Below are 25,743 nucleotides of genomic sequence, written 5' to 3'. Positions count from 1 at the left end.
AATAAAATTAGGCTATAAAAAATGAAATCTTGCTATTTGTGATAATATGTTAAGAGAAATCAGACAAAGAAATACCATAAGATTTCAATTACATATGGAATTTTAACAAACCCCCAAACCAAAAAAGCAACCAAACTCATAGAGAACAGACTGGTGGTTACCAAAGGTGAGGGGTAAGGATTGGGAGAAATGGATAAAAGGAGTCAAAAGATGGGGCAGCCCTGGTGGCTTAGCGGTTTAGTGCCGCCTTCAGCCCGGGATGTGATCCTGGAGACCCGGGATCAAGTCCCACACCAGGCTCCCTGCATGGAGCCTGCTTCTCCCTCTGTAGGCTTCTCCCTCTGCAGGCTTCTCTCCCTCTGCCTGTGTCTCTGCCTCTCTCTCTCTGTGTGACTCTCATGAATAAATAAATAAAATCTTAAAAAAAAAAAAAAAGGGAGTCAAAAGGTGCTAACTTTCAGTTATAAAATAAATAAGTCCTGGGGATATAAAATGGTGCAGCATGGTGACTATAGTCAATAACACTGTATTCTATATTTGAGAGTTTCTAAGAGAGATCTTAAAAGACCTCATCATGAGAAAAACATTTTTTTGTCACTTTGTGTGGAGACAGATGTTAACTAGATTTACTGTGATTATTTTGCAATATATACAAATGTCAAATCATTATGCTATATACCTGAAATGTCAATTCTACCTCAATAAAGAAAATCCACAAATCAATTTCTATCATTCTTCTGCTTTTCAATCTCCAATGGCTATTACAAAGAAAATCAAACATAGTATGGTCTGCAAGTCCCTACACAATTTGGCCCCTGCCCAATTCCCATTATGCTCTGCCTCATTCAGTCGGCTTGTCAAGCTTGTCTTCTTTCTGTCCTTAATAATACCAAACTCTTTACCACCAATGACTTAACTGTTGTTTCCTCTGTGAAAAACATTCTTCCTTTAGATTTCTGGATGGTGGCTTCATTTCGCTGTTCAGCCATCAGCTCACATTTCACTTTTCTAGGAGAGTCTTCTCCAGACCAGCAAAAGTACCCTATCATTCTCTATCAAATTCGTCCAATCTTGAATAGTATTTATTACTATATGAAGTCATATTTTGGTTAATTATTTGATTTCTGCCATAATATGTAAGCTCCATGACAGCAGGAATCTAGTCTGCTTTGTTTAATGGTTTAATCTTAGTGCCTAGAACTCTACCCAGCCTTCAAATATGAATGAGGGATCCCTGGGTGGCGCAGCGGTTTGGCGCCTGCCTTTGGCCCAGGGCGCGATCCTGGAGACCCGGGATCGAGTCCCACGTCGGGCTCCCGGTGCATGGAGCCTGCTTCTCCCTCTGCCTGTGTCTCTGCCTCTCTCTCTCTCTCTGTGTGACTATCATAAATCAATAAAAATTTAAAAAAAATATGAATGAGTGTATATTTTCCTAAAGCATCCTTTGCTTCCCTCTGTTTTAACATGTGTCAACGCTGTACTGTAACCACCTGTTCTGCACAACTGTAATAGATACTCAATAGATGTGACCGAATAAAAGAGAATCAATGAATGTCAAAAAGCATTAAGAAAAACAGAAAAATAGATAACTCTGTAATAATACTTTCAAAAGATTAAAAATACATTAATAAAAGATACAAATTCTTCAGTATTTCATTTATATGACCTACAACACAGCAAAAATCATATAAGGTAAAGTTGACTAAACTTGAAGAATGGGAAAAAACATAAAATTTAGTTGATACTCTCAACACTCAGTTTTTTAAAATATGACAAATAAATAAATACAGTTTCTTAAATTCTAATGTTAAATAATACACCATCAATAAGGAAGAAATAATTTCTTTCATTCTCAAGTACTAGCCATGCTCCCGCCTATCCCAGGGTCTATGATATACTATTACTTTTGCCTATTTATGATATTCCTCTGTCTCTTCACTAGTTAACACCTACTCATCTGTCAGACCTCAAATGAGCCTCACTTCCTTACAGATGTTTTATATAGGTCAAATATCTATTCTAATTATGAACCTTTGAGGAGCAACGTATTTCTCCTTTTTAGGCTTGTCACAGCTGTCTGTTGACATTCATTTGTGAGATTAGTTGATACAATAGTAGACTAAATGCTTTATGAAGACAGGGCCCATGTTTACTTTCATTCCTCATTGAATCCCCAATATCTAGTACAAGGTCCAACATATGAAAATATCTGTGGAAAGAGTAAATGAATGAGAGAGAGTGGTTTTACTTTTAAGGTCCCTCCTAATCCCAAATTTTTGTCCCATTATGAATTAACTCAGTGGAGACTTCTAGTACAATTGAACTGTATATTCTGCCATTGAACCTGATGCTTATTTAGAGCTCAAAGACTTTTGCTTCTTCATTCCTATTTGCTCTCAATAGCAACTATTTTCTTAGTACAAATGGAATTTGATTATTCAATTGGAAGAGATTACATAGAAAAAAAAAGAGAAAATCATGTAATAAAATCTATTAAGAAATTTTAAAATACAATTAATATGAAATGATTAATAAATATGATTATGATTCAGAGGACTTATTAATCCTCTGAAAACAAAGTTCCTTTTAATGGGGTGGTCTATCTGTGGAGGATTTTTTTTGTTTGTTTTTTTTTAAAGATTTTATTTATTTATTTATAGAGGCACACACACAGAGAGAGAGAGACGCAGAGACACAGGCAGAGGGAGAAGCAGGCTCCATGCAACAAGCCTGATGTGGGACTTGATCCCTGGTCTCCAGGACCACACCCCGGGCTGCAGGCGGCGCTAAACCGCTGCGCCACCAGGGCTGCCCTATCTGTGGAGGATTTAGAAAACACTTGGCACTCTGGACAAGAACCTGCTATGACCTCATACATTAAGGAGACCCCAGTCTTGGCCTCATAAAGTATGGGTTAACAGAACTGTATGAGAAGAAAAATATTTACTTAGAGTCCTTTGTATGATATTGCCACATTTCAATAGGTACATTACAATTTCTTTTTAACTAGGACAGCAAAGAAGTATGATTATTTTACTAAAAATCATCTATAAAAAATGTATTTCTCAGAAAAGGAACTAGTTTACTTGAAGCACACTGTATTTACATTAAAGATAATGCTATTTTATCCATCACTATTACAGTTTCTTCTCAGAAGAAATGCCATTAAATCATTTAAAAACAATTATTCTAATGTTATTATTCTAATGTTAATGAGAATATTCTATAATGAGAATATGTATTTTTTGGGGGGAGAATATTTTAAAATGAGAATTGTCTTAAGTTCTTAAAATTAAAAAAGTATCCATTTAAATTTAAGAATTTAAATTTAAGAATACAGTAATGAGAAATGAGGCTTGTTTTTTGTTCAAGTTCTAAAATTCATCATAAAAACATAACTTCTTAGTCATACTCTATTTTCTTTTTATGATTATGGTGTTTTCACATGGTCTATAAGTGTCTAATCACTCAACATACTGTGTAGTGTTTCTGACCTGAGTTTATAATTTCTAAAACTGAAACAGCATAAAAAAAAAAACTCTAAAGAATATTTAAAGTCCAAAATAGTGACTCTCAAGTCCTCAAGACAACAAAAAGGGGAAAATATGAAGTTTATTAATTTTTTTAAAGATTACTTGAGAGAGAGAGAGCTCACGCAAGTGAGCACAAATGGGGGAGGGGCAGAAGGGGGGAGGTCCAGAAGGAGAGAAGCAGACTCCCCCTCCCCTGCTCAGTGCAGAGCCCCACACCAGCTTGACCTTACAACTTGAGATCATGACCTGAGACGAAATCAACAGTCCATGCTTCACTCACTGAACCACTCAAGCACCCCTGAAATTTATTTTTTTTAAATCTTTTTTTTTTAATTTTTTTTATTTATTTATGATAGTCAGAGAGAGAGAGGCAGAGACATAGGCAGAGGGAGAAGCAGGCTCCATGCACCGGGAGCCGGACGTGGGACTCGATCCCGGGTCTCCAGGATGGTGCCCTGGGCCAAAGGCAGGCGCTAAACCGCTGCGCCACCCAGGGATCCCTGAAATTTATTAATTAAAATAGCAGCCATTCTACTCTACTTGGTTCCCCATTGGAACCCTCTCTTTTGACATCAAGTGTGGAGAAGATGGTGATAGTCCTGAGAAGAAAATGACCTACCTATCATCTCAACTGCTCAGTGGGACAGTCTAGAACTACACTCTTGACTCTCATCAACCTCTGGGGATAATCCTTCCCCATTCCATTCTTCTCTTGTCACCCTTTGTATTGGGAGAAGTCTACTCAAATGCCCAAGTTTATATAACAAAAGAGATTAAGTTAATTAAGTAATTGTACTTTGTCCTGCCCTAAAGGCAAAAGTGTGTTCTTGAAAGCAACATGGGCCAAGCATAGAGCTAGTTGCAAACTTTGTGGGTAGGAAAAACATCAGGAGATACCACCCATTACCTGAGTAGGACTCTGAAGACTTAAATCTAAACCACAAGTAAACTCCGTATGATGTTCCACTGTTTCAAGAAGAGGGTCAGGCTTTGAAAAGTTCCAGAATCTGTGAATATAAACAGAAAGAAATAATTTAGGTGCTAAAATTACCAAAAAATGTATCTAAGAAAAAAACAAATATTTACCATAGCAGGGTCTTGATCAAAACAGCTTCAACCAAGTCATAAATACAGAGTCCCACTACTGAGCTACATAAAGAAATCTAATAAAGAAAAAAAATGTACTCCATTCTATTATATAAAAAATGAAATTATTAATCCATATACCCTTGTAAAAGACTATTATATTCCCATTAGTATTCTTGTAGAATAGAAGCTTAATAAATTTTAGTTTAATTTTTTTATATTGCACAAGGACATTTAAGATGAGAGATACTATGCTTTTGTAGCAATTTCTAAAAGCATTTATGATTATAAAATAAGGATATTGGATTACACAAACTCTAACATTTTGTGACTTTTAAATACTTCATTTCTCAACAACTGATATGAAAAGATCTTAGATTTAATTTACATTTCAACAGCAATTCAGATTCTTTAAAAACAATCTGTTCTCTTATGAAAATCTCTGTAATTCTGAAAATCGTCTTTTTGAGGCACAGTCTTTCTTATAGATTCTACATCAAGGTAATTTCTATAGACTCAAGAAAAACTGAAATGTGTTTTCCTAGGCCAATATTAAGTATTCTATTTATCTATAGAAGACTGGGAGTGGTAATATTTACCATAATATGCCTCTGATTTCTACTGTACAGATAAGAACTTGGCTCTATTTTCAATACACAAAATAGTGCTTTATTTCTAAAGCTGTATTTGCTCATCATCTTTCTTATTTGATTCTAAACACTCCATAGAAATGGCACATTCAGGATCATAGAGTCATACTCCAATTCAGCCTCCCTAATGATCTGCAACATGGAACACACTGAGGGTTTAGCAGATCTCTTTGAAAGAGAGTAAATACACAGAACCAACAGTCATAGTTTGTTTAACCTGGTGGTATTATTTCCCTAATAAATACAGGGTTGGTCTTATTAAGTTTGAAAAAGATTGTTGCTATGGATAAACCACTGTGTGGGTACCAGAGAGACAATGAATAAATAGCTCCTTTATCAGATTACTGAAATCTACAAAATATTTAAGGAGAGTGATTTTTACTTTTGCAAATTTCCTATTCAAACAAATGAGGGAACAGGCTGCAGTCCTTTTCAGAAATCAAAATAGTGGCCTCCACTGTCTTTGCGTATTTGTTCCTTCGGGTCAAGACAGATCTTATACTGAAATCTAATTTTCTAGATTTTGATAATGTTTATATAAGCAAAAGTAAATAAGTCATCATGTAATTTCATTTCTAGAACATGGTTATTCACTGATTTGCATTACTTGAAACAGTAATCAAATGATTTTGTATATACCCACTATGTTCCAAAAAATATTCAAAATGGTTTTAAAAATGAGTTATTTGATATGGCCTAAAAAATGAGTTAAAGGAAAAGGATAGGAAAGTAAATTTGAACCTGCAATGAAATTGATAAACAAAAATAAAGAGCATCCTCAACATCCTCGAAGGAAACACAGAGATGTTGCTTCATAGGCCACTACTCATGAATCAATGGTATTCATTCTAAAGGGTAGTAGAATCATTCTGTGGGAAGGTCAACTTCATCTATATTCAACTTTCTGACTTCATTTAGGATTTAGATTCTATTTCAATCAAATAGATGGTCATTTGTCTTTAGACTAATCATAAAAATTGGTTTCTGAATTTCAGCAGAACTTTTTAAAGATAATAAAAAGCAAAAGGATTCATTTGTACCCTCCTGACAAGTTCCTAGGATGCAGTTTTTGTTATTATTTTGTTGTTTTGAGCCAGTTAAGGAAAAGGCTGCACTTAGGACAAGAGAGGTGGGCCTTAATACAATTTAGGATGCCCAATAAGGATGCATGTGTGAAAACATCTAACTTTGGCTTGCAAGTATGACAAAGGAAGTCACACATGCAGGAGGGCTGAAATTCTCCCCAAAAAGTCAAGCTGGGGGTGCCTGGCTGGCTCAGTCAGTAGAGCGAGTGACTCTTTATCATTAGTTCAAGTCCTGTGTTGGATGTAGAGATTACACAAATAAATAAAACTTAAAAACAAAAAGTAAAGCTGAATTTACTCTAATACATAGCTTAATGGGTGTTCAAGATACCATACAGCTCCACATCAGAGTCACACTCACCATAACTTTAACCTGGGAAAAACTACCAGGTATTTACCCACAATCTGCAAAACATTCATCAAACAAGATGCATGCTAAAACTCTAAGGATACTATTTGGTGAAGGAAGGGTTAGTGAATGCCATAGAAGCACTATCAGCTTATTACATCAGTTCACAGCTCTCACAGAAATTACATAATACACAAACTATGCATATTATGCAACTTGTACAAAAATTTTGAGAGGTTGACTTCCAGCAGAATAGCTGATGAGGTGTCTAGACCAACATTCTTACCGAAAAAAAAATTCCTAGATAATACATAAAAACAAATACTACCACAAAAACTTCATAAGAGCATCAATGAGGGACACTCAGGTCAAAACTAAGACTGAAGCCCAGAGCAGTGTATCAACAATAAGCCAGCTTTCACCTTGACAGAGTTTGCTAAACAGGGAGAACCAGAGCTTTGACTTTAACTTCGAGGGCATCAGGAGCCAGAAAAGTCAGAAAAACTAATATTCATAATTTAAAAATAATTTTCAGTAAACTAAAATATCTTAGCAAACGTATCAAGTGAAATACAGTAGATGGCACAAGCTAAATAAGTTGAGAAACCACAAGCTAAGCAATGCATCTATACACTATCATTTATTCTTTCATCACTAATGGCTTTTTTAATAACAAAAGAAAAAAATGTATTTTCTTCCTCATTCCCCCTCTCAAATGGCATTGAACTGTTAACAGTTCAATGTGGACACATCCAAAACTGCTCTATGTTTCTCCATTCCAGTTCCACCAGGAAGGGGCAAGCAGTAAGAAGGAGATGAGCGTTCCTCCACATTTTCTCATGTTAGCAATTAAGGCAGTAGGCAAGGTCTCTCCTCGCAATCTTTTGAAATCAAAGGTCCCAGAAGCTCTACATATCTGAGAACCTTCATATGCCTATCATACAAGTAAAATAGGCTCCTTTTATTGGGAGAAGTCAGGCTACATTTATCATTAAGTGGTCAAATTAAGCATATTATTGTTAAGTGCAATGTTTGCTTTGGTCCAGCACATATACTACTTGGTGCCTTTTTGTCTCTTTGCTGATGAAATCACTGCCTATTTAAGCTCTCTCATGGGAAGCAAATATACAGGACAGGCCTCCAATGATTAAAAATATTACAGAACTGTGGGAACATATTTCATTTAAATTGGAGATGGAGAGAGAGAAATATTTATCATAGTACCAATGCCTTCTTTGGGTTCCTGTTTGCCTTCTGGTTCCACACTTCTTTTTTTTAAAGATTTTATTTATTTATTCATGAGACACACACACAGAGAGAGAGAGAGAGAGAGAGAAAGAATGAGGCAGAGACACAGGCAGAGGGAGAAGCAAGCCTATGCAGGAAGCCCAACACAGGACTCAATCCCAGGATTCCAGGATAACGCCCTGGGCTGAAGGCAGGCGCCAAACCGCTGAGCCACCCAAGGATCCCCTGATTCCACACTTCTTTAAAAAACAAGTATGTAGCACTATGTTAAATAAAACACCCAAACTATTTCAAAAATAAAGTTAAAATTATTTTTTACTCTACTAAAACATCATTTGGAATCCCTATACTAATACTTCTGAAATTCAGCCAACATATGAGTTCAGTAAAAGATTTATGATATTTTTCAAAATTCTTCTTATTCCTTTCCTATTCTCAACTTACAGATTGGTCCATAATTCTTTGTAAGTCTTTCCTAACTACAATAAAAAGATGGGAAACAATTTTGGCTACTTTTCCATACCTTACATGTAAATGAATTTTAGTCAAGCTGAATTTTAATTAATTTTAGTCACATTAATTTTAGTTGCATTTTTAAAATTCTAAGCAAATTGAACAATTATAATTCCCTGTTTGCACTGCTTTGGTCTAGTGTTCTCTAGAGTGATGAGCAAGAAATATCACAACAGCTTCTTTTCTTGTTGCTTAATTACTTGTCATTCAACAATTTATGAGCCTCGTATATGCTACATACTGCACTGGCCATCAGAAGCAAGAGAGACGTGGCCTCAGCACTCCTTCCTGCAGTTCTGAGTTCAGTGGGATAAGCTGACATTTTTTTAAAAGGCCAGAGAAACAAATAAATGTTACTGCAATTGACAAGTGCCCTGGAAGATAATGCAGGATGTATAAGAATGACATCCTGGGGTGCCTGGAAGGCTCAGTCAGTTAAGTCTCCAGCTCTTGATTTTGGCTCAGGTCATGATATCAGGGTCCTAAGATCAAGCCCTGCATTGGGCTTCATGCTCAGCACAAAGTTTGCTTGAGATTCTTTTTCTCTTCCCTTCGTGCTGTAAGTAAATAAATCTTCCAAAAAAAGAAGAAGAAAAAAAAAGAATGACATCCTGAGGAATTGACACTGAGCTGAAATCTGAACATTGAAGAGTTAGCCAGGTAGAAAGTAGCTGGAGCAGAAAGGGTCAGATCTTTTAACCTACAGGTCTTTTAGCCTATGTGAGGAATTTGGGATTTTTCTCTTAAGTATAAAAAACAAAACAAAAGGAAACAAAAAAACTGAAGGAGTTTTATATATTTGACTTTACATTCTTTAAAAACATTTTCTTGGGGGATCCCTGGGTGGTGCAGCAGTTTGGCACCTGCCTTTGGTCCCGCGTTCCTGGAGACCCGGGATCGAGTCCCGTGTCGGGCTCCCTGCATGGAGCCTGCTTCTCCCTCTGCCTGTGTCTCTGCCTCTCTCTCTCTCTCTCTCTCTCTCTCTCTGTGACTATCATGAATAAATAAATGAAATCTTAAAAAAAAAAACATTTTCTTGGTAAACTTTTAAATCTTATAATAGTTTTAAATCTGCAGAAAACTTATAAACCAAACAGAGTTCCCATAAAGTATGGCCCTATGAAGTATGGGTTCAAAAAGAGAAAATATCAGCTTGGATTTAGGATGGTGACAGTGCTAATGAAAAAAGGCTAATGGATTGGAGATATATAAGGGAAGAAGAATGAATACAACAGAAGACAACAATTATTATTGAAACAGGAAAAAAAAATAATGATTCCTATGTTTCTGGCTTCTATCATAGTACTTACAAGACCTCCACACATTTAGTTACTCAGAGATCTATTTTTCTCTAAAAGGCACTAAGCTCCTTGAATTCAGGGACAGTGTCCTATTCTTTGTATCTCTAGCATATATAAAAGTATCTGACACATGGACTACCCAAAGCATGTTTCTTGAATGAATGAATGAATGAATGAATGAATAAAAAATAAATGTGAATATTAAGAACGACATAAATAACAAAGGCCAATCTCCAGGTAAGGTAACCTTAAATCACCTATAAGATGGTTCCCAAATGATGGACCAGAGACTCATTCCTCTACTTTGCTGAGGAATTTTATCTGAAAATTCCAATTGAGTAGATCTGTATGGAATCCAAAAATCCCTTCTCAGGAAATAGTGATGCTCAACCAGCTAGGTCTGGGAATTACCATCTATATAGCAGCACTTCAAGAGATAGAGATTTGATAACTTCCCATAAGAAACAACAGTGATATAAGACAGAATGGAAGGCAAGGGAAAGAGCCAGCAGGGTGGTGGTTCTCAGCCTTGACTGAATGTAATCAACTGAAAAATTTTAATAAACTACTGATGTATGAATGCTATTCCTAGAATTTCTGATTTAATTGGCCCGGGGCAGGTCACGGGCATTGGAACTTTCAACCATTCTCCAAGTGACTGTAATGTACAGCCAAGGTTGAGCATCTCTGGGGGGCTGGGAAGTGGGGGAGTGGCAGATATAACCCATTAATTGAGAATCACTGATCTAGACCAGCAGTTCTCAGACTTAACTTTGCATCAGAATCACCTGACGTGCTTGTGACAGATTTTGGAGGTATGGAGTAAGGCTCAAGAATTTGCTTTAGAAATTAAGCAATCCATCATGACATAGCTAATAAATGGCAACCCTAATGTACAGACTCTACTAGCACCATGTCCAGTACTTTTTCTACTGAAAGATGCTGCCATTCGTTTTTTTCTCTGGGGCATGCCAAGGAATCTGGAATATAAGTGGCCTGGGGCTCTCCAGGTAGTTCTGATTGACATCCTCAAAGTCAAATAGACCTGGGCCAAGTCAGGCTTCCCCCATATACTCCTCAAAACTCCATAGAAAATTCCATTCACAAAAGCCCATGCCAAGACTCCATTCGTCCACCAGCTTACATTCAAAACCAATACTCTAAGAAAATTACAAGCTAGAATAAATCTGAACTCCTATAGCAAGGAGAAATTTTCATTTCTTCTAATATTTTTAATATGCATTTACTAGATCTCTCATCTACCTTGCTGTCCCTTCCTCACTTTTGTATCACTCAACTGATCAGCTCTTTTTGTAATCTTATAGATTCCCATCATTTTGAAGTGAATCCTCCCTGAGCAGAACACATGGAATCACGGACTTATCATTTTATTGTCTGTATTATTGTCTTATTTTATTGTCTGAGATTAAGACATGGAAATTGTAAAACTAGCAAAAACAATCTTGTAAAGAGCTAAGCTTTCATTCATTAACTAAAGAATATTTACTGAGTGCTAATGCTCATTTATCTGCATGACTAGACTGGAGAGTTGTTGATTTTTGGAACTGGTAAAAAAAAATTAAGTTTAAAACTGAAAAATACCATCTGCTAAATGAAAAAAATATGATTAATTTTAAAGAATTACTGGGACACCTGGGTGGCTCAGCAGTTGAGCATCTGCCTTCGGCTCAGGTTGTGATCCCATGGTCCCGGGATCGAGTCCCACTTGGGTCTCCCTGCATGGAGCCTGCTTCTTCCTCTGCCTCTGCCTCTGTCTCTGCCTCTCTCTGTGTCATGAATGAACAAACAAAATCTTAAAAAAAAAAAAAAGAATTACTGAATAAGTTTCAAAGACAACTTTTACAACTCATTCACAAAAATCCAGAAACCATATTTACAACTGTCAAGGTTAAGTACAAAAGTCTAGAATTAAGATTCTCTATCAAAATAAGTGCAATTTACTATTTCACTTAAAACTTCAATCAGAGGGATCCCTGGGTGGCTCAGTGGTTTAGCGCCTGCCCAAGGCATGATCCTGGAGTCCTGGGATCGAGTCCCACATCCAGCTCCTACATGGAGCCTGCTTCTCCCTCTGCCTGTGTCTCTGCCTCTCTCTCTTTCTGTGTCTCTCATGAATAAATAAATAAAATCTTAAAAAAAAAAAAAAAAACCTTCAATGAGATCAGTATTTCACAGGGGCTTACTCCACTTCATCACAATAAATATTAAGCCCAGGAGCCCCATACCACAAAGCCTAGCGTATTTTGACAGATTAAAGAAAATCATTAGCTGATGGAAGGCTTGCTCTGAGAGTATTCATAGTTGCAATCCACAGAGATACAGGATGATTTTCTGAAGAATGCCACACCTCAACAAAAGGAGATAAAGAAAAAAACAGAAACACTGTTAAAGATTTTGTTTACTGCTTACTAGTACAAACTATTGAACCATAAAACAATTTTCCAATCAAGTTCAAACAATATCTTAAAAAAGAAACAAAATGGAAGAACTCTATCTAGCATGAAATAGTATCAGTATCTCAGGGATGAGAGTAGTCTCTGTTCAACCAAACTGTAACAGGCACCAAAATGTGGCTACCTAGGTTAACTACCTGCCAAAAAGTGGCAATAGGTTATCTTACAGAAGTACAGACCACGGTGCGATTGGATGAGGCTGCAGAACTTCACACCCAAGTGTTAAAAAACTAAAGTGATAGCAGCTGCTTGCCTGTGCTTTAGTCCTTTATCAGCTGTATCACTATGAAATTCTTAATGTCCTCACCTCTGCAGCTAAGCTTTTATGAATAAACCCATTTGGGTTGTCAGGTTGTGGGATGTCTACACAGCTTACAAGGATCTCCTTTACTGAACAACTCTCTTGTCCCTGGAGGACAGTTAGTGATGGGGTGAGGGAGAGAAGCAGACACTGATAAATGTGGGAGAAAGAAAAACACACAAAGCAGACCAAATAATTCTGCTTATCTGGTGACTGGATATGAAAGCTTAAGGGGGAAAAAAAATCTGTGCAGGAAGAGGAGAAATGAGAAGCAGGCACTCAACTCAAGCAGTTTCAGTATCCTAGCTGGCCCCTGCAGCACTCCTGCCCTGGTGCTCTAAGGGATTCAGATCCTGAGTAACACCTCTGCTTTTCTATAGAAGCTAGCTCAAGATGGTTTCTGTTTTACACACGAGCCTGCACACATGCACACACATGCCCTAACAGTGAAAAAACATAAGGGATGCTGCTAAATTTTAAAGAGGCAAATAGATGAGTCTTTGTTGGTGTTTATCATTGGTATGGTTCACTCTATTAGGTCAAATTTCTAAGATTCAATGTCAGAATATATAATGTTGCCACATTCCAGACTGGAGCTTCAGAGAACAGACTTCGAGGGTGAATTATTTATCCTTAAGTTCTCAGGGGAAAGAATAAAGTACTAACAGCTGGCAGGTAGTACCCAGTTGATCTAAACAAACAGGCTCGCTTTGTGTGCAAATAATTAAGGGGGGGGAACACTGAGGTTTTCTGCTCAATTACCTTTTTCTTAAAAACTGTAATTGCACAGATTAGAGTCCACTAATTCTACAAGGCTTAGAACAAAGAACAGCAGCTTCCTGCATAGTTCCCTCTGCCCTTCACCTCAGAGCCAATCATTTTCCATTTTTCTGGCTGTTTCTTCTGATACACTGTGCTTACTTCCTCTATATTTCCAAATAATATATTCACAGAATTCATTGATTTATTTTCATTTTCACATATTATCTTTTGACTTCCTACTGTGGAAGATGAGGCAAAGCATTATCTACATTTTAGAAAATATACATATACACAGTAAAAGCCACCCAGATGCCTGGTGAAACTGCACAACAGAAGTTCTTAAAAATTATAATACAAATTAACTGACAAACTCCATAAATTTTCTGTTGGAACTAATCAACATAATTCAAAGTTCAAAGCAGTGACTGACACTGCACTAAGCTAAGGCTTAACATTCCTCACTCCTAGTAGATCTATGTATTTCTTCATGTGCTTGCATTAGGTTATGAATTAGACATGGATTTGGTTTGATTCTTAATAAAAAATGTTAGCACTAAATAGCTCTGAAAATGTTCTGCAGTTATAAATCAAGGTATTTAGAATCAAAAGTCTTACATATTTCTTTCTAATTAATGTATGTTGTTTCATTTTATAGGAAATTACTTTCATTTTTCACCTGGCATTTAACTTGCAAAATTACTCTTCACTTCATCAAAAGATCTTTCCTGTATGACAATAATTAACACAAGACTTTTCTAATTTAAACAAGTCAAATAAAAAAAAAAAACAAGTCAAATCGAAAAACTCTTTGGGACATAGGAAAACATCAATCTATCAACAAACTTGGGAGCTTCATACATACAAACACCTTAACCATTAGTTATATGAAGCTCCAAGAGGTTCATTTGTAAACTGCATATTATAATTGATTGTAGAAAAAAAAAACCCCTGTAAGTTTAACTGAATCAGGTACCAATACAATGGTTCCAAATTTGTTAAGTAGCAAAATTTTGTGATTTAGTCAGTCCTGACTTAAATGCAATAGAACAGCAAATTTTATCCTTGAAAAATATCACTTTCCTATCCCAACAGGCCTTCCCACTTTAAATGCAGTTTTATTAATGACTACTTCAAACATAATTAAAGGGAAAGCCATATTAAAACACAATTGCTGTAGGCTTTTACGCTCAGAGTGAGCCAAGGGTAATATAACTTTACATATAATTTAAATTCACGTGTATCTAAAACATTTCGTTAGTATAAACCTGTATCAGGTACTAGGGACAAAAGGATGAAACAGGCAACCATAGCCTTTCATCAGGTAACATGCTTTATTAACACAAAATATATTCAGTATTAAAACACTCTGATTAGTCAAGCAAATATGTGAATGTGAATATTCTCATCCTTAAAAAGCAAACCAAAGACAACGGCATTAAGATGCTTTCCTAATATCAGTGGCGAAGTTTAGTGAACCTTTGCCACAAAGCAAAACCTGTGATAGAGTTACAAAGACACATCTAAGATATCTGAGAGGCACACGACATGAAACGACTCTTTGATCATTTTAGGGATTCAATCACAGTTACTCAAGTGTTAAAAGTGTCATATCATTAGCCACATAATTTTTCTTGTGGTTTGATGAACAAATGTAGAGGAATTAAGAACTGTCTTAAAAGATGAAGTAAAATGAACATTTGACACTGCATATGAACTCACATTCAGCCGTGTTTCTTACCTATTTACTTTGACTGACCTTTTTTTGTGGGTAAGGGGGACTAGGTAAAGTTGAAATGAAAGGTTTGCAAGACAGAGTACATATTCAGCTATACTATCTGTTTACTTTGGCTGACCTTTTTTTATGGGGAAGGGGAAGAAAGAGAAGTATCTGCCCGTGGAAATCTCTGTGCTAATAAACATAAGGATCAAAAGAGCCCATCAGCCACACCAAAGTTAAGACACTTACTATATAAAGGAAAATCCCACGAGAGAAAATGCGACAAAGATAAAAGGTATTTCTGTGTCTGCTGCTTTGTTAAGATTCTAAGTTTACTACAATACAATTAAAGACCATTTTCTTGCTTACGCAGAATAAAGCCATTTCTTATTTTACAAGTAAACAGTATCACTAAATATCACATTTATGAGAAGGTATTAGTAAGAAACATTTTCAGGGTCTTACTTTACATGAGCAAATACTGCTTACTTTTTTCTCAGATGTTTTTATTTTTAAAATCACCAACCCACAGAAAAATGAAAAGAATATAACACGTATATATTTTTTGTCTAGATTCATCAATTGTTAAAATTTTACATTTGCTTCATCTTCCTCTACAAACACATATTTAAAATAATATTTTCACTGAATCATTTAAAAATAAATTGCAGAGGCCACAAGCTGAGTTGCTTTTTGTGATTCTGCTTCTTTTCTTAATAATTTTGATTAGACACATAAGAGTGACACAGTACTATAAAGTTTGAGGAATATCTATGTGAATGAAAAAGAGAAGAAACTAAAATATATTGAGTGCTTGACAGGGGCCAGGCACTATGGGGACAGCTTTGCATCACTGATATTTAAATTTCATAATAATATATTTTATGACTGAGGAAACAATGGCTCAGAGAGGTCAAGTGACTTTGTAAGAGATTAAATAAAACAATACCTAGTGATGGCAAATCCAGAATTTTAACCTATATTTCTTTTCCTATATCATGCTGCCTCCCTCAACAGTGATTTTTTTTAAACAAATATATAGATAACTTAGAGAAAAAGATGGGTTTAATTGAAGTAGAAGTAGTCATGTGGTTATGCATTTGAAGAAAATGATCCACATATATTCAGCTTTGTCTGTGTGTACAAATTTGCTCTGTTCTGGGTCATGCTACCCCAAATTCACAAGGTATGCTTCCCCCAACCCATCTTGACAATGTAAAAAGACTTCCCATTCACAGAGCTCCTCCACAGTTTAAGCACTATAATTATCTTATTAAAGTAATGCTAGGGAAGGCATGAATGATGAATACTTTAGCTCTCCCTACAGTACTTACATTTTAAAATAGAAAACTTATTATAAGTATTCTCATTTAAAATATCTGCTATTTCTCTGAGCACTTATTATATGCCAAAGGTGTTTATAGTTTCATTTAATCTTCTAAACATCCCTGCAAAGTATCATTTCCTGTATTTCACAGCTAGTAAATGGAGGAAATGGCCTTTCACCAAGTCTAATGGACTCATAAGAACATATGTTTATCCTACTACATAGAGGATTTTTGAATCCATAGAACTTTACTATATGACTCCAGAGACCAAGGAATGGGGAGGGCCAGTGCCCCTTCTAGATAACTTCCTACCCCCACTTAGTACTTCTTTTCACCTACTTATTAACTTAGAATTTGCTAAATTATAAGTTATGAGTAGATGTTTAGAAAAGTTAGCAATTTCATCGTATCTTACACTTATTTTTTCTAAATAAAACAGTTATGAAGTCTTAGTCCTAGATTATCTACTCTAATATCTCCCAGTAAAACCTTAAAATTATATAAGTTTCAGTATATTGTCTGGTCAGGAATGTATCCTATTTGTAACTTGGAATTTAAATATACTTCAATATCATAGTAATATAGTTCACTCCATGACAGATCATCAGGTATGTATTTCCCCACAGTAACATTGCAATAATTTAGAAATCTGACTTCTGAGAACAACAACCCAAAATAGAGACCCCAAAAAATCCAGAAAAGTGAGTGTATGTGAAAAATGGCTATTTTTAAGTCTGTGTATTTTATTTTTAAGTCTGTGTAGATAATAATTGTTAAGCTAAAAGTACGGCACGTAACCTTTTATGCATCTATCATTGTCAGGACCACTTATGTAGAATACTTCAATCCTGAAACAATTATAGATACAATGGGCAATACCATATTTTGTCCCTAAGGAGATAATGTTTACATAACAGGGAGAAATTATACTATTTGGAAATTAATATAAAGGCCTGGGCCTACTAGAAGTGTTCAGGTATTGAGTAATATAAAAAGTATCAGATTAGGAAATAAAAGATCTAGGTTCAAATTCAGCTCCATTACATGCCAGCTGTGTGATAATGGCCTATCTCCCAGCATCACTGCATACTTGGTAAAATGAGGAGTACACGCCCAAGGTGGTGGTGTGTGAATTAAAGGAAACAATGTATTATTAGCATACCTTATAAACTGGACATAACTGATCAAAAATAAGAAGTCATATCATTTTGAGCACCAGGTACTACATGTAAGTAATGGATCACTAAGTTGTACTCCTGAAAACAATATCATGCTGTATATGTTAACTGGAATTTAAATAAAAATTTGAAAAAAAATAAGCTAAATGTAAGAACAGATACTGATGTGTTAGAATCTGAGGCATAATGAAGACTTTTTTTTTGGACCTATCCCGCTCAATATTCCTACTGCCTGAAATCCATTCCACGGGCCACTGACCCTGGATGAAGGGGAGCCACTTCCTAACTGCAGGGCTGCCTTGGCCATTACAGCACCTCAGGACTAGTCTCTGCCCACTAAACGCCAGATGTGTCTGCCAGCATTACCACAAAATCAAATATGCCCCCACTAAGAATTACTGTAGGTTAAATTTAAAATGTAAATATAACCAGGGAAACACACATTAAGCCTCAGGTCCATATAAATAAATGGATAAAAATGTTCTTCCAAAGGGGTAAAAACCATTAAAAGGAGAGAAAGTAAAGAATGCTTACCTAAAGTTTATCTGGTATGTAACTTTCCAGACATTTTCCAGTGGAAATGCACACATGTACACATATTATAATTACAGAAGGTTTTTTTAAATCAGTAATAATTAAGATCACAGTCACCCAGGTTTAGGCCAGCCCCCGTGGAGTGCTACAGCCAGCTTGTTCTGTTCTGTGAGAACTGGCTGAGCACAGCTTCCCAACCCTGTGCTTACAGGTATCACATCATGCTGGCAGCCTGATATTGGCCATAGTGGGAGGACTTATTCAAACACTACAAATCAGGTCACCCCCACCTGCCAAGAGAGCCAGTGTTAAAGATTTTTCAGGCCACTAGTCAGCCCTTATTGAATTATGTTGAATAACAAACTGTTAAATTAAAAAGGCATCACTATCTGGTCTAATAAACAAGAAAAGCACTGATAAAAATACTAGTATCTTATATTTATACTTTTAGAGCTCTGAACTAAAACTAAAAGTTATGTACTGGAGAACATGTTGACAATAAGTTGCCCGTTGTCCCAAGAAACTGAAATCCCAGGAGGCAGAGGACAATAAAAGGCCAGGTTGGGGCTGCCTGCTTTTGATGATAATAAAATACAAATTATCATCTCACCCTTGAAGGCTAGAGCTGAAATGGGCCTCCACTCCAAATAGATGGTCTTCTGTCACTATCCATTCTGGCAGTGTATTAATGACCATAGTGGCAAACACTTACACAGCTCTTGCTATGTGTCAGCATTTGTGGATATTACTCATCACACAATAAACCAGTGTGGTAGGTATTATTATCCTCTCCATTTTACAGAAGAGGACATTGAGCATAATGTTTTAAAATAGTTTATGCAACTTTATACAGATAGTAAAAGGTGGCCTGGCTCCATAGTCTGGGTCCTAACTTCTATGTTACCCAAGAATGTGCCACCCCACAATTAGCCCATTCAACTCATATTTGTCACTACCCCCAAATCTGGATTTGTAACTACATGTCTCCCTGCTATTCCCACTAACCCCAACACATATGACATGCTCAGGACTCCCAAAATATGTTTCTACTTCTCTCTAGGCCTTTGCTTTTTATCATTTCATCAGCAAGATATTCAGAACCATCTATTACAAGGGCTGTCAGATAACAGGCATTCTATAAAAATGCCTGAATTTTATTTTTTTATTTTTATTCTTTTTTAATATTTTATTTATTTGACAGGGGGAGAGAGCACAAGCCAGGGGAGCAAGAGAGGGAGAAACAGGCTCTTCACAGAGCAGGGAGCCAGATGTGGGGCTTGATCCCATGACCCCAGGATCATGACCTGAGCCAAAGGTAGATGCTCAACCAACGGAGCCACCCAGATGTCCCTAAAATGCCTGAATTTTAAAGCAGAGTACAGCCCTACCATTTTGTAACCAAAGTAGCTTTTTTTCTTTTTTTTTTAGATTTTATTTATTTATTCATGAGAGACACAGAGAGAGAGAGAGAGAGAGGCAGAGACACAGGCAGAGGGAGAAGCAGGCCCCATGCAGGGAGCCCGACATGGGACTCAATCCTGGGTCCCCAGGATTATGCCCTGGGCCAAAGGCAGGCGCTAAACCACTGAGCAACCCAGGTTGCCTGTAACCAAAGTAGCTTAACAGTTGATTGGAAACATTAATGTTGCTGGTATAGACAGAGCAAATTTCGTATCATACAAGCTTGGATGAACACAGTTTGAAAACACTGGAATTAAAACTAACTTCATATTTTTCTTGCTGAAAATACTTTAAGTCTAAAAAAAACCCACTACTGTTTGGTATATTACTACCAAAGACTATTCACAAAGAATGTTTGGAAGGTTAGAATATTTATAAAAGTATCATGAAGCTGAAGAGTATCACTCTGAGTTTAAATTTATCATATTTGTTTTATCAATTTGTAAAAGTTGTATCTTTAAATATCTGAGAAATATTTGTTACACCTGGAAGAGACAAAATGTTGCTTTTTCTAATGAAAAAACATAATTATAACAGCTTTTCCTTTTGTTTGGCTGTCATACATACTGGATCTGCTGATTTCTGACTGTGTTTACAAAACAAGTCACTTAGTATGAAACCAAACACAAGCACTCAGAACTCAAATCATGCTTACGCATGGTTGGCATAACAAACATGGCTCAGTGGAGAAAGAAGTAGCCTAATGGAGAGTACATCAGAAGAAGATAATGTAATAGTGAAAGGGACCATAAAGGAAAGGAAGGAAATTGAGTGGGGAAAAAATAGCGAGGAAGACAAACTCCTAACTCTGAGAAACAAAGGGTTGCGAAAGGGAAGGGGTGGGGATGGGGTGATGGGTACCAAGGAGGGCACTTGATGGGATGAGCACTGGGTGTTATACTATATGTTGTTAGATTGAATTTAAATTTTAAAAAAAGAAGAATATAATGTGCTAAAATCTATGGTAATAACATTCACAGAAGAATGGAAATAATTCACTATGAAATATTTTAAATTTAGTACCATCTTGAGTGAGAGAACCAATGTGTATTTTTATAGAGTATATTGCCCATCAGCTAAAGGGAGTTCTGATGTTTTTCATGAAGGTTAGAGTCTTTATTAAATCTAAACACACTACTTTCAAATGCTATGTTACATACAAATTTTTAGATTTTTATTATTTATTCAGTGAAACATAATGAGCTACTATGCAGGTAAAGGACTGAAAGCTTTTTCTATTAGATATGATAACATATCCACATAAAACAAAAATATGACACTTGAATTCCATAATACTAAGATATCCATCACTTCATCAGTTTGACATAATGTCCACAATATGAATTATTTTAAAGGCTTAAAAAACTAAACAAAATGTAAAAGTGGACAAATAAATGAAAACTTATATTTAAAGAACTTATGTTACAAAAATTAGCCATTCAAAATCTATACTATCTGTAAAATTATCAGTTCTGAAAATTAAACAGGTTATTATTACTGGTCTTTTGTCTTAAAATTTTTTATGAAAATGAGTTTTCTGACACTAAAAATATCATCAATCTAATGAGATTTAAAATTCTTCAGAGGATAAATTTAACTCAGATCACATGGGGTAAAAAAATCTACCAAAAACGTATCTTTGTATCTTTTCTGATCTTTCCACCGTGTAGTCACCACACACAAACAACGAGAGACTAAACTCACAGAAGACATTACTATAGTTAAAGCACTAAAGTTGTATTCTCAGCATGTTTTGAGAATTACAAAATATATAGAGTCAAAAATGAAATTTTAAAAAATGATTTTCAGGGCACCTGGATGGCTCAGTGGTTGATCCCAGGTCTTGATCCCAGGGTCCTGGGATCAAGTCTCACGTGGGGCTCCACACAGGAGCCCTCTGCTTCTCCCTCTGCCTGTGTGTGTGTCTCTGCCTCTCTCTGTGTCTCTCATGAATAAATAAATAAAATCTTTTAAAAAATGATCTCCTTTTCATTTACTACTTACTTTCATTCTCTTAATAAAGACTTTGATAGTCCTATATTGAAATACACAATTATTAATTTCCAGTTATATTTAGTATGAACGTGGAACAGTAAAGTAGCCATAATGTATGTTAAAATTAAAATTCTATTTCTGGAAAAAAGAGGATGTCGCTTCTACATACTGCCTGTGATGGAATTTGACTTAAGTTTTTTTATCCACTTCATATTGAGAAAATGTTAACTAATTTTGCAGGGGGGGGGAAAGGATTCCAGGTTTCAGGCTTGACTGGGGATAATATTCTCATGAAGACCTTAAAATGGTCCTGGTGTACAGAAGCTTAGGAGACCCTAACAGCTTGGCTAGAAAGGAAAGAGCAATGTAAGAGAGAAGTTAAAAGAAGATACAGGACATAAAGTAATAAGTTACAGGCTAAGGGAGCAGTAGGGAGTTGGAGAACAACGATATAAGAGGGAAAAGGGGTGATTTCACAGAGTCCTGAAAACAACCATCAGACTCATGTCTGATGATAGATAGAGCGCCAAACCGCTGCACCACCAGGCTGCCCAGGAAAACTGTATTAAATGTCTTTGTCAGTTATATGTTAAGGATCTTGTATTATTTAATTATCATTTCACTCTTTCCAAATGCTTACAAATACAGCTATGACACTTTTGATCTTGCAGCATGTCAAAGAAGCCATTCCTCTCTCTAGAAGCACTAAACATCTATCCCCCAATCTCCAGTCTTGCTCAGGATTCAGGAAAGGAGCAAAACCTAATTCTTAGAAATAGAGAGAAAAGTAAGACTTCAAATTGTGATGAATTGTGATTGAACTTCAAATTGTGATGGGTTTGGGGCATGTTTAGCTACCTACAAGATTTTATAGTACAGTTCACATTCAAAGTCTAGGCTTCACAGATATATCTGAGACAAATCTACCATCTACAAAAGTAAAGCATTTCCCAACTGGGTCTTTAAGGAAACTCAAGTATATAAATAAAAAGGGGAATGGCCAGTAGGGTTAAGATCATGATGACAGTTCTGAAAAGAAAGTACAGCTAAGTCACTAGGTTTCTCCCTTTAATTAGAAACAGGACAGAAATGGATTTAATATGCCCCTTAATAATACCTTGAAACCAGAAAGACCCAATTAAAATTGTTAGGGACGCTAAAAATGAGATCAAAAGATTAATGCCCCATCTCATTCGGTCAAATCTCCAGTGATCAGTTTCAAACACCAGAAAGGTCTTTGAAATCCAAGGACTAGATTCTATATTCAGAAATCTCTTTTGAGCCCACAAGTGACACTAGGTAAAGAGAGAAAACTGAAAGTTCTACTCTTCATACTGCTCAGCTCATCCAAAGGATCTCACATCACTGGCCATCCACATCTGGTTGAAATCCTCTCCTAAAGTTTCTGTGGCATATTGCATGCTCTCTTTTAGGTGGGCTGTTTCCTTCTTTCTTCCAACATTAATTCTCTCCTGTTTTTTGCTTCTCTTTCTCTAAACTTATCTCCCTTGGGCTTATTCATTGTTGTGGACTGAACTGTCAGTAAGTTAATGGCCTTCAAGTCCATATTTATAACCCAAACCTCCAGCCAATAATCTAGCTCACAATTACAGCTTTGAAAAGTTTGGGGGTGGATGGCAAGCAACTGCCAGGTTTTCTTCCTGTCTGCCATGTTGCCATTCTTTGGCTCCCATGCCAAGTTCTTACTATTTTATACAGACTATTAAAAAAAGTACCTGGTTATCCTTTTAACTGATAGCTGGAAGCCTCAGTGTAATTATGTTTCCCAGTTTATCTTCATGCTTGTATTGAATAATTTTTTTAAGTTAGGGAATATATTCTTTCAAGGCATTGTTATAAATTATTCTATTCCATAATACATTCCACAGAACAAAGTTATATAGTTTCTGCCATACCAATTACTGACTCAGAAGTAAGGGAGAGAGGAATTCTGAGTAGTTGAGGCAGTGTGGCCATGCAAATCCAAAACTCCTAGAGCATCTTCACAAAAACTAATACAGAACAAGAACAAATAAAACTATACAAGACTTGGGGTGCCAGGGTGGCTCAGTTAAGTATCTCATTCTGGATTTCGGCTCAGGTCATGATCTCAGGATTATGGATTACGCCCTGTGATGGGCTCCACGTTGGGCATAGAGCCTGCTTGAGACCCTCTCTTTCCCTTTCCCTCTGACCCTCCCCCCAGGTAGTATGTGCACACTTGCTCTCTCTCCCTCTCTCTAAAAAAAAAAAAAAAAAACTATACAAAACACAGGCCTCCAACACACATGAAATTCTAATTACAGGTAAAAAGAAAAAGAAAAACAGAACCTCAATGAGCTATGTCCCATGTTCCAGCTGGCATTAGTTCTCAAAAACAATATAAAAAGCGAGGCAGGGGATCCCTGGGTGGCGCAGCGGTTTGGCGCCTGCCTTTGGCCCAGGGCGCGATCCTGGAGACCCGGGATCGAATCCCACGTCAGGCTCCCGGTGCATGGAGCCTGCTTCTCCCTCTGCCTATGTCTCTGCCTCTCTCTCTCTGTGTGACTATCATAAATTAAAAAAATAATAATAAAAAAATTTAAAAAAAAAGCGAGGCAAAAATGAGGTAACATTTTCAAAACACTTCAGAAATGTAAATTGAAGAGTTTATATTCAGATGAGCTACACTTTAAGAACAAGGCTATAGAGAAATAGTTTTAAACATGCAAGAGCTCCTGAGAATTCTGAACACATCAACTCTTTTCAAGGAATACTAAAAGATAAACTTCATCAAACTAGGAGATGATGGGGAAATTTCAGCAAAAAGATTGATGATATTTAATATACTTAGTTGTATATCTAACATTAAAACAAGAGTAGAAAAATAATATATGTTATATGTTGCAAGGTCTGACAAATTATAAATAAAATAATTCAAAATTTGATGAATAAGGGAAAGGGGGAAAAAAGGAAAGTAGAATAAATTCACTGTTTGCTTTATATGCAATAAGTAGGAGTCAAAATACCATTAAAAACTCACAAGTCAGATAATGGTTAAATTTTTTAAAACAGGCAAATAAAGACATTAAAAAATTTTAAATACCAAAGGTAAGCACTAATATAGACAAAAACTTACCTAAATATTAAAAAAATTTAAACAGAAGAGCAAAAAAACCTCTAAAACACAACAAAAAATACATCATATACAGAAACAGCAAATATAACATAATATACATTAATAGTCACCACATAAAATAATATGACAGACCTGATACCAGACATGTTTTTATCAAGAAATATGGATAGATTAAACTTGACTATGACAATAAAAAGACTTTTCATTTAGTTCACCTAGCAAGACCCAGCAAGACTTTTGTATATGCTCTATACAAAAGACATATCAAAAATAAAATGTTTCAAAAAAGCTAAAAATGAAGGTATGGGAAAAGATGTACCTGGAATGTGGAAACAGTATGAAAGCAGGGACAAGGACATGGGTAAAAGACAAAGCACAACTAAAGCTAAAAAGGATTAACTATGACAAAGAAGGATTCTCTTTGATGCTACAAGTCTCAATTCACTATATGGTTGTTATAAATATCTATGCACCAAATAACACACTACACTATCTACCTTTATGAAATCAAATTATAAGATTTGCAGGGAAATACAGAAAGAAGCCCACTGATAATAGTTTTAACATCTCACTCTCAGTACAAAATAAACAAAAAATAAAACAGGATACAGAAGATCTAAACAGCAATCAGTAGTTTATGTCACATATCGAACTTCACTGTCTGATGATACAGAATATGCCTTCTACTCAATTGCTTATGAAACACTCACAAAAACTGATCATTTATTAGGTCCCCTCCCAAAATCAGTATATTCTATAAAACAGAATGACTAAAAACTGTAATCATAATGCAATAAAACTAGAAATTTTTAACAAATTTTTAAAAATTAAAAAGTACTTTCATCTGGAAATTAAATAACTTCCTATTAAACAACTCTTTGAAGATAAATACAAACAGAAGTTACAAATCTTTTAAAGATGATAACGAAAACATTGTATATCAGAATTTTGGGGCTAGAAATGAAACAGTAACTAGAAGAAAATTCATAAACATTTTATTAACAAAATGAAAGAATAAAAATAAATTCCCAGCTCAAAAGTTGAAAAGAGAACATGGTAAGACCAAAGACAGTAAAAAGAAAGAAATAACAATGATAAAAGTAGAAATTA

At 35.8% G+C, this 25,743-nt stretch overlaps 1 protein-coding gene across 3 annotated transcripts in view; it reads right to left on the bottom strand.

Annotated features, from left to right (window-relative positions):
* PEX7 (peroxisomal biogenesis factor 7) overlaps window positions 1-25,743 on the bottom strand; it is an 86,142-nt gene that overhangs the window by 24,777 nt on the left and 35,622 nt on the right. For all 3 annotated transcript variants that reach the window (XM_072825071.1, XM_072825070.1, XM_072825073.1), the window contains exon 9: window positions 4,441-4,540. In XM_072825071.1, the coding sequence (XP_072681172.1) occupies window positions 4,441-4,540 (100 nt within the window). The remainder of the gene's footprint in view (window positions 1-4,440; window positions 4,541-25,743) is intronic.

Source organism: Canis lupus, chromosome 1 (genome assembly GCF_048164855.1).
Source record: "Canis lupus baileyi chromosome 1, mCanLup2.hap1, whole genome shotgun sequence".
NCBI classification, from domain to species: domain Eukaryota; kingdom Metazoa; phylum Chordata; class Mammalia; order Carnivora; family Canidae; genus Canis; species Canis lupus.
Note: the sequence above shows the minus strand (reverse complement) of the source record. Positions and strands in the feature narration are given on the sequence as shown.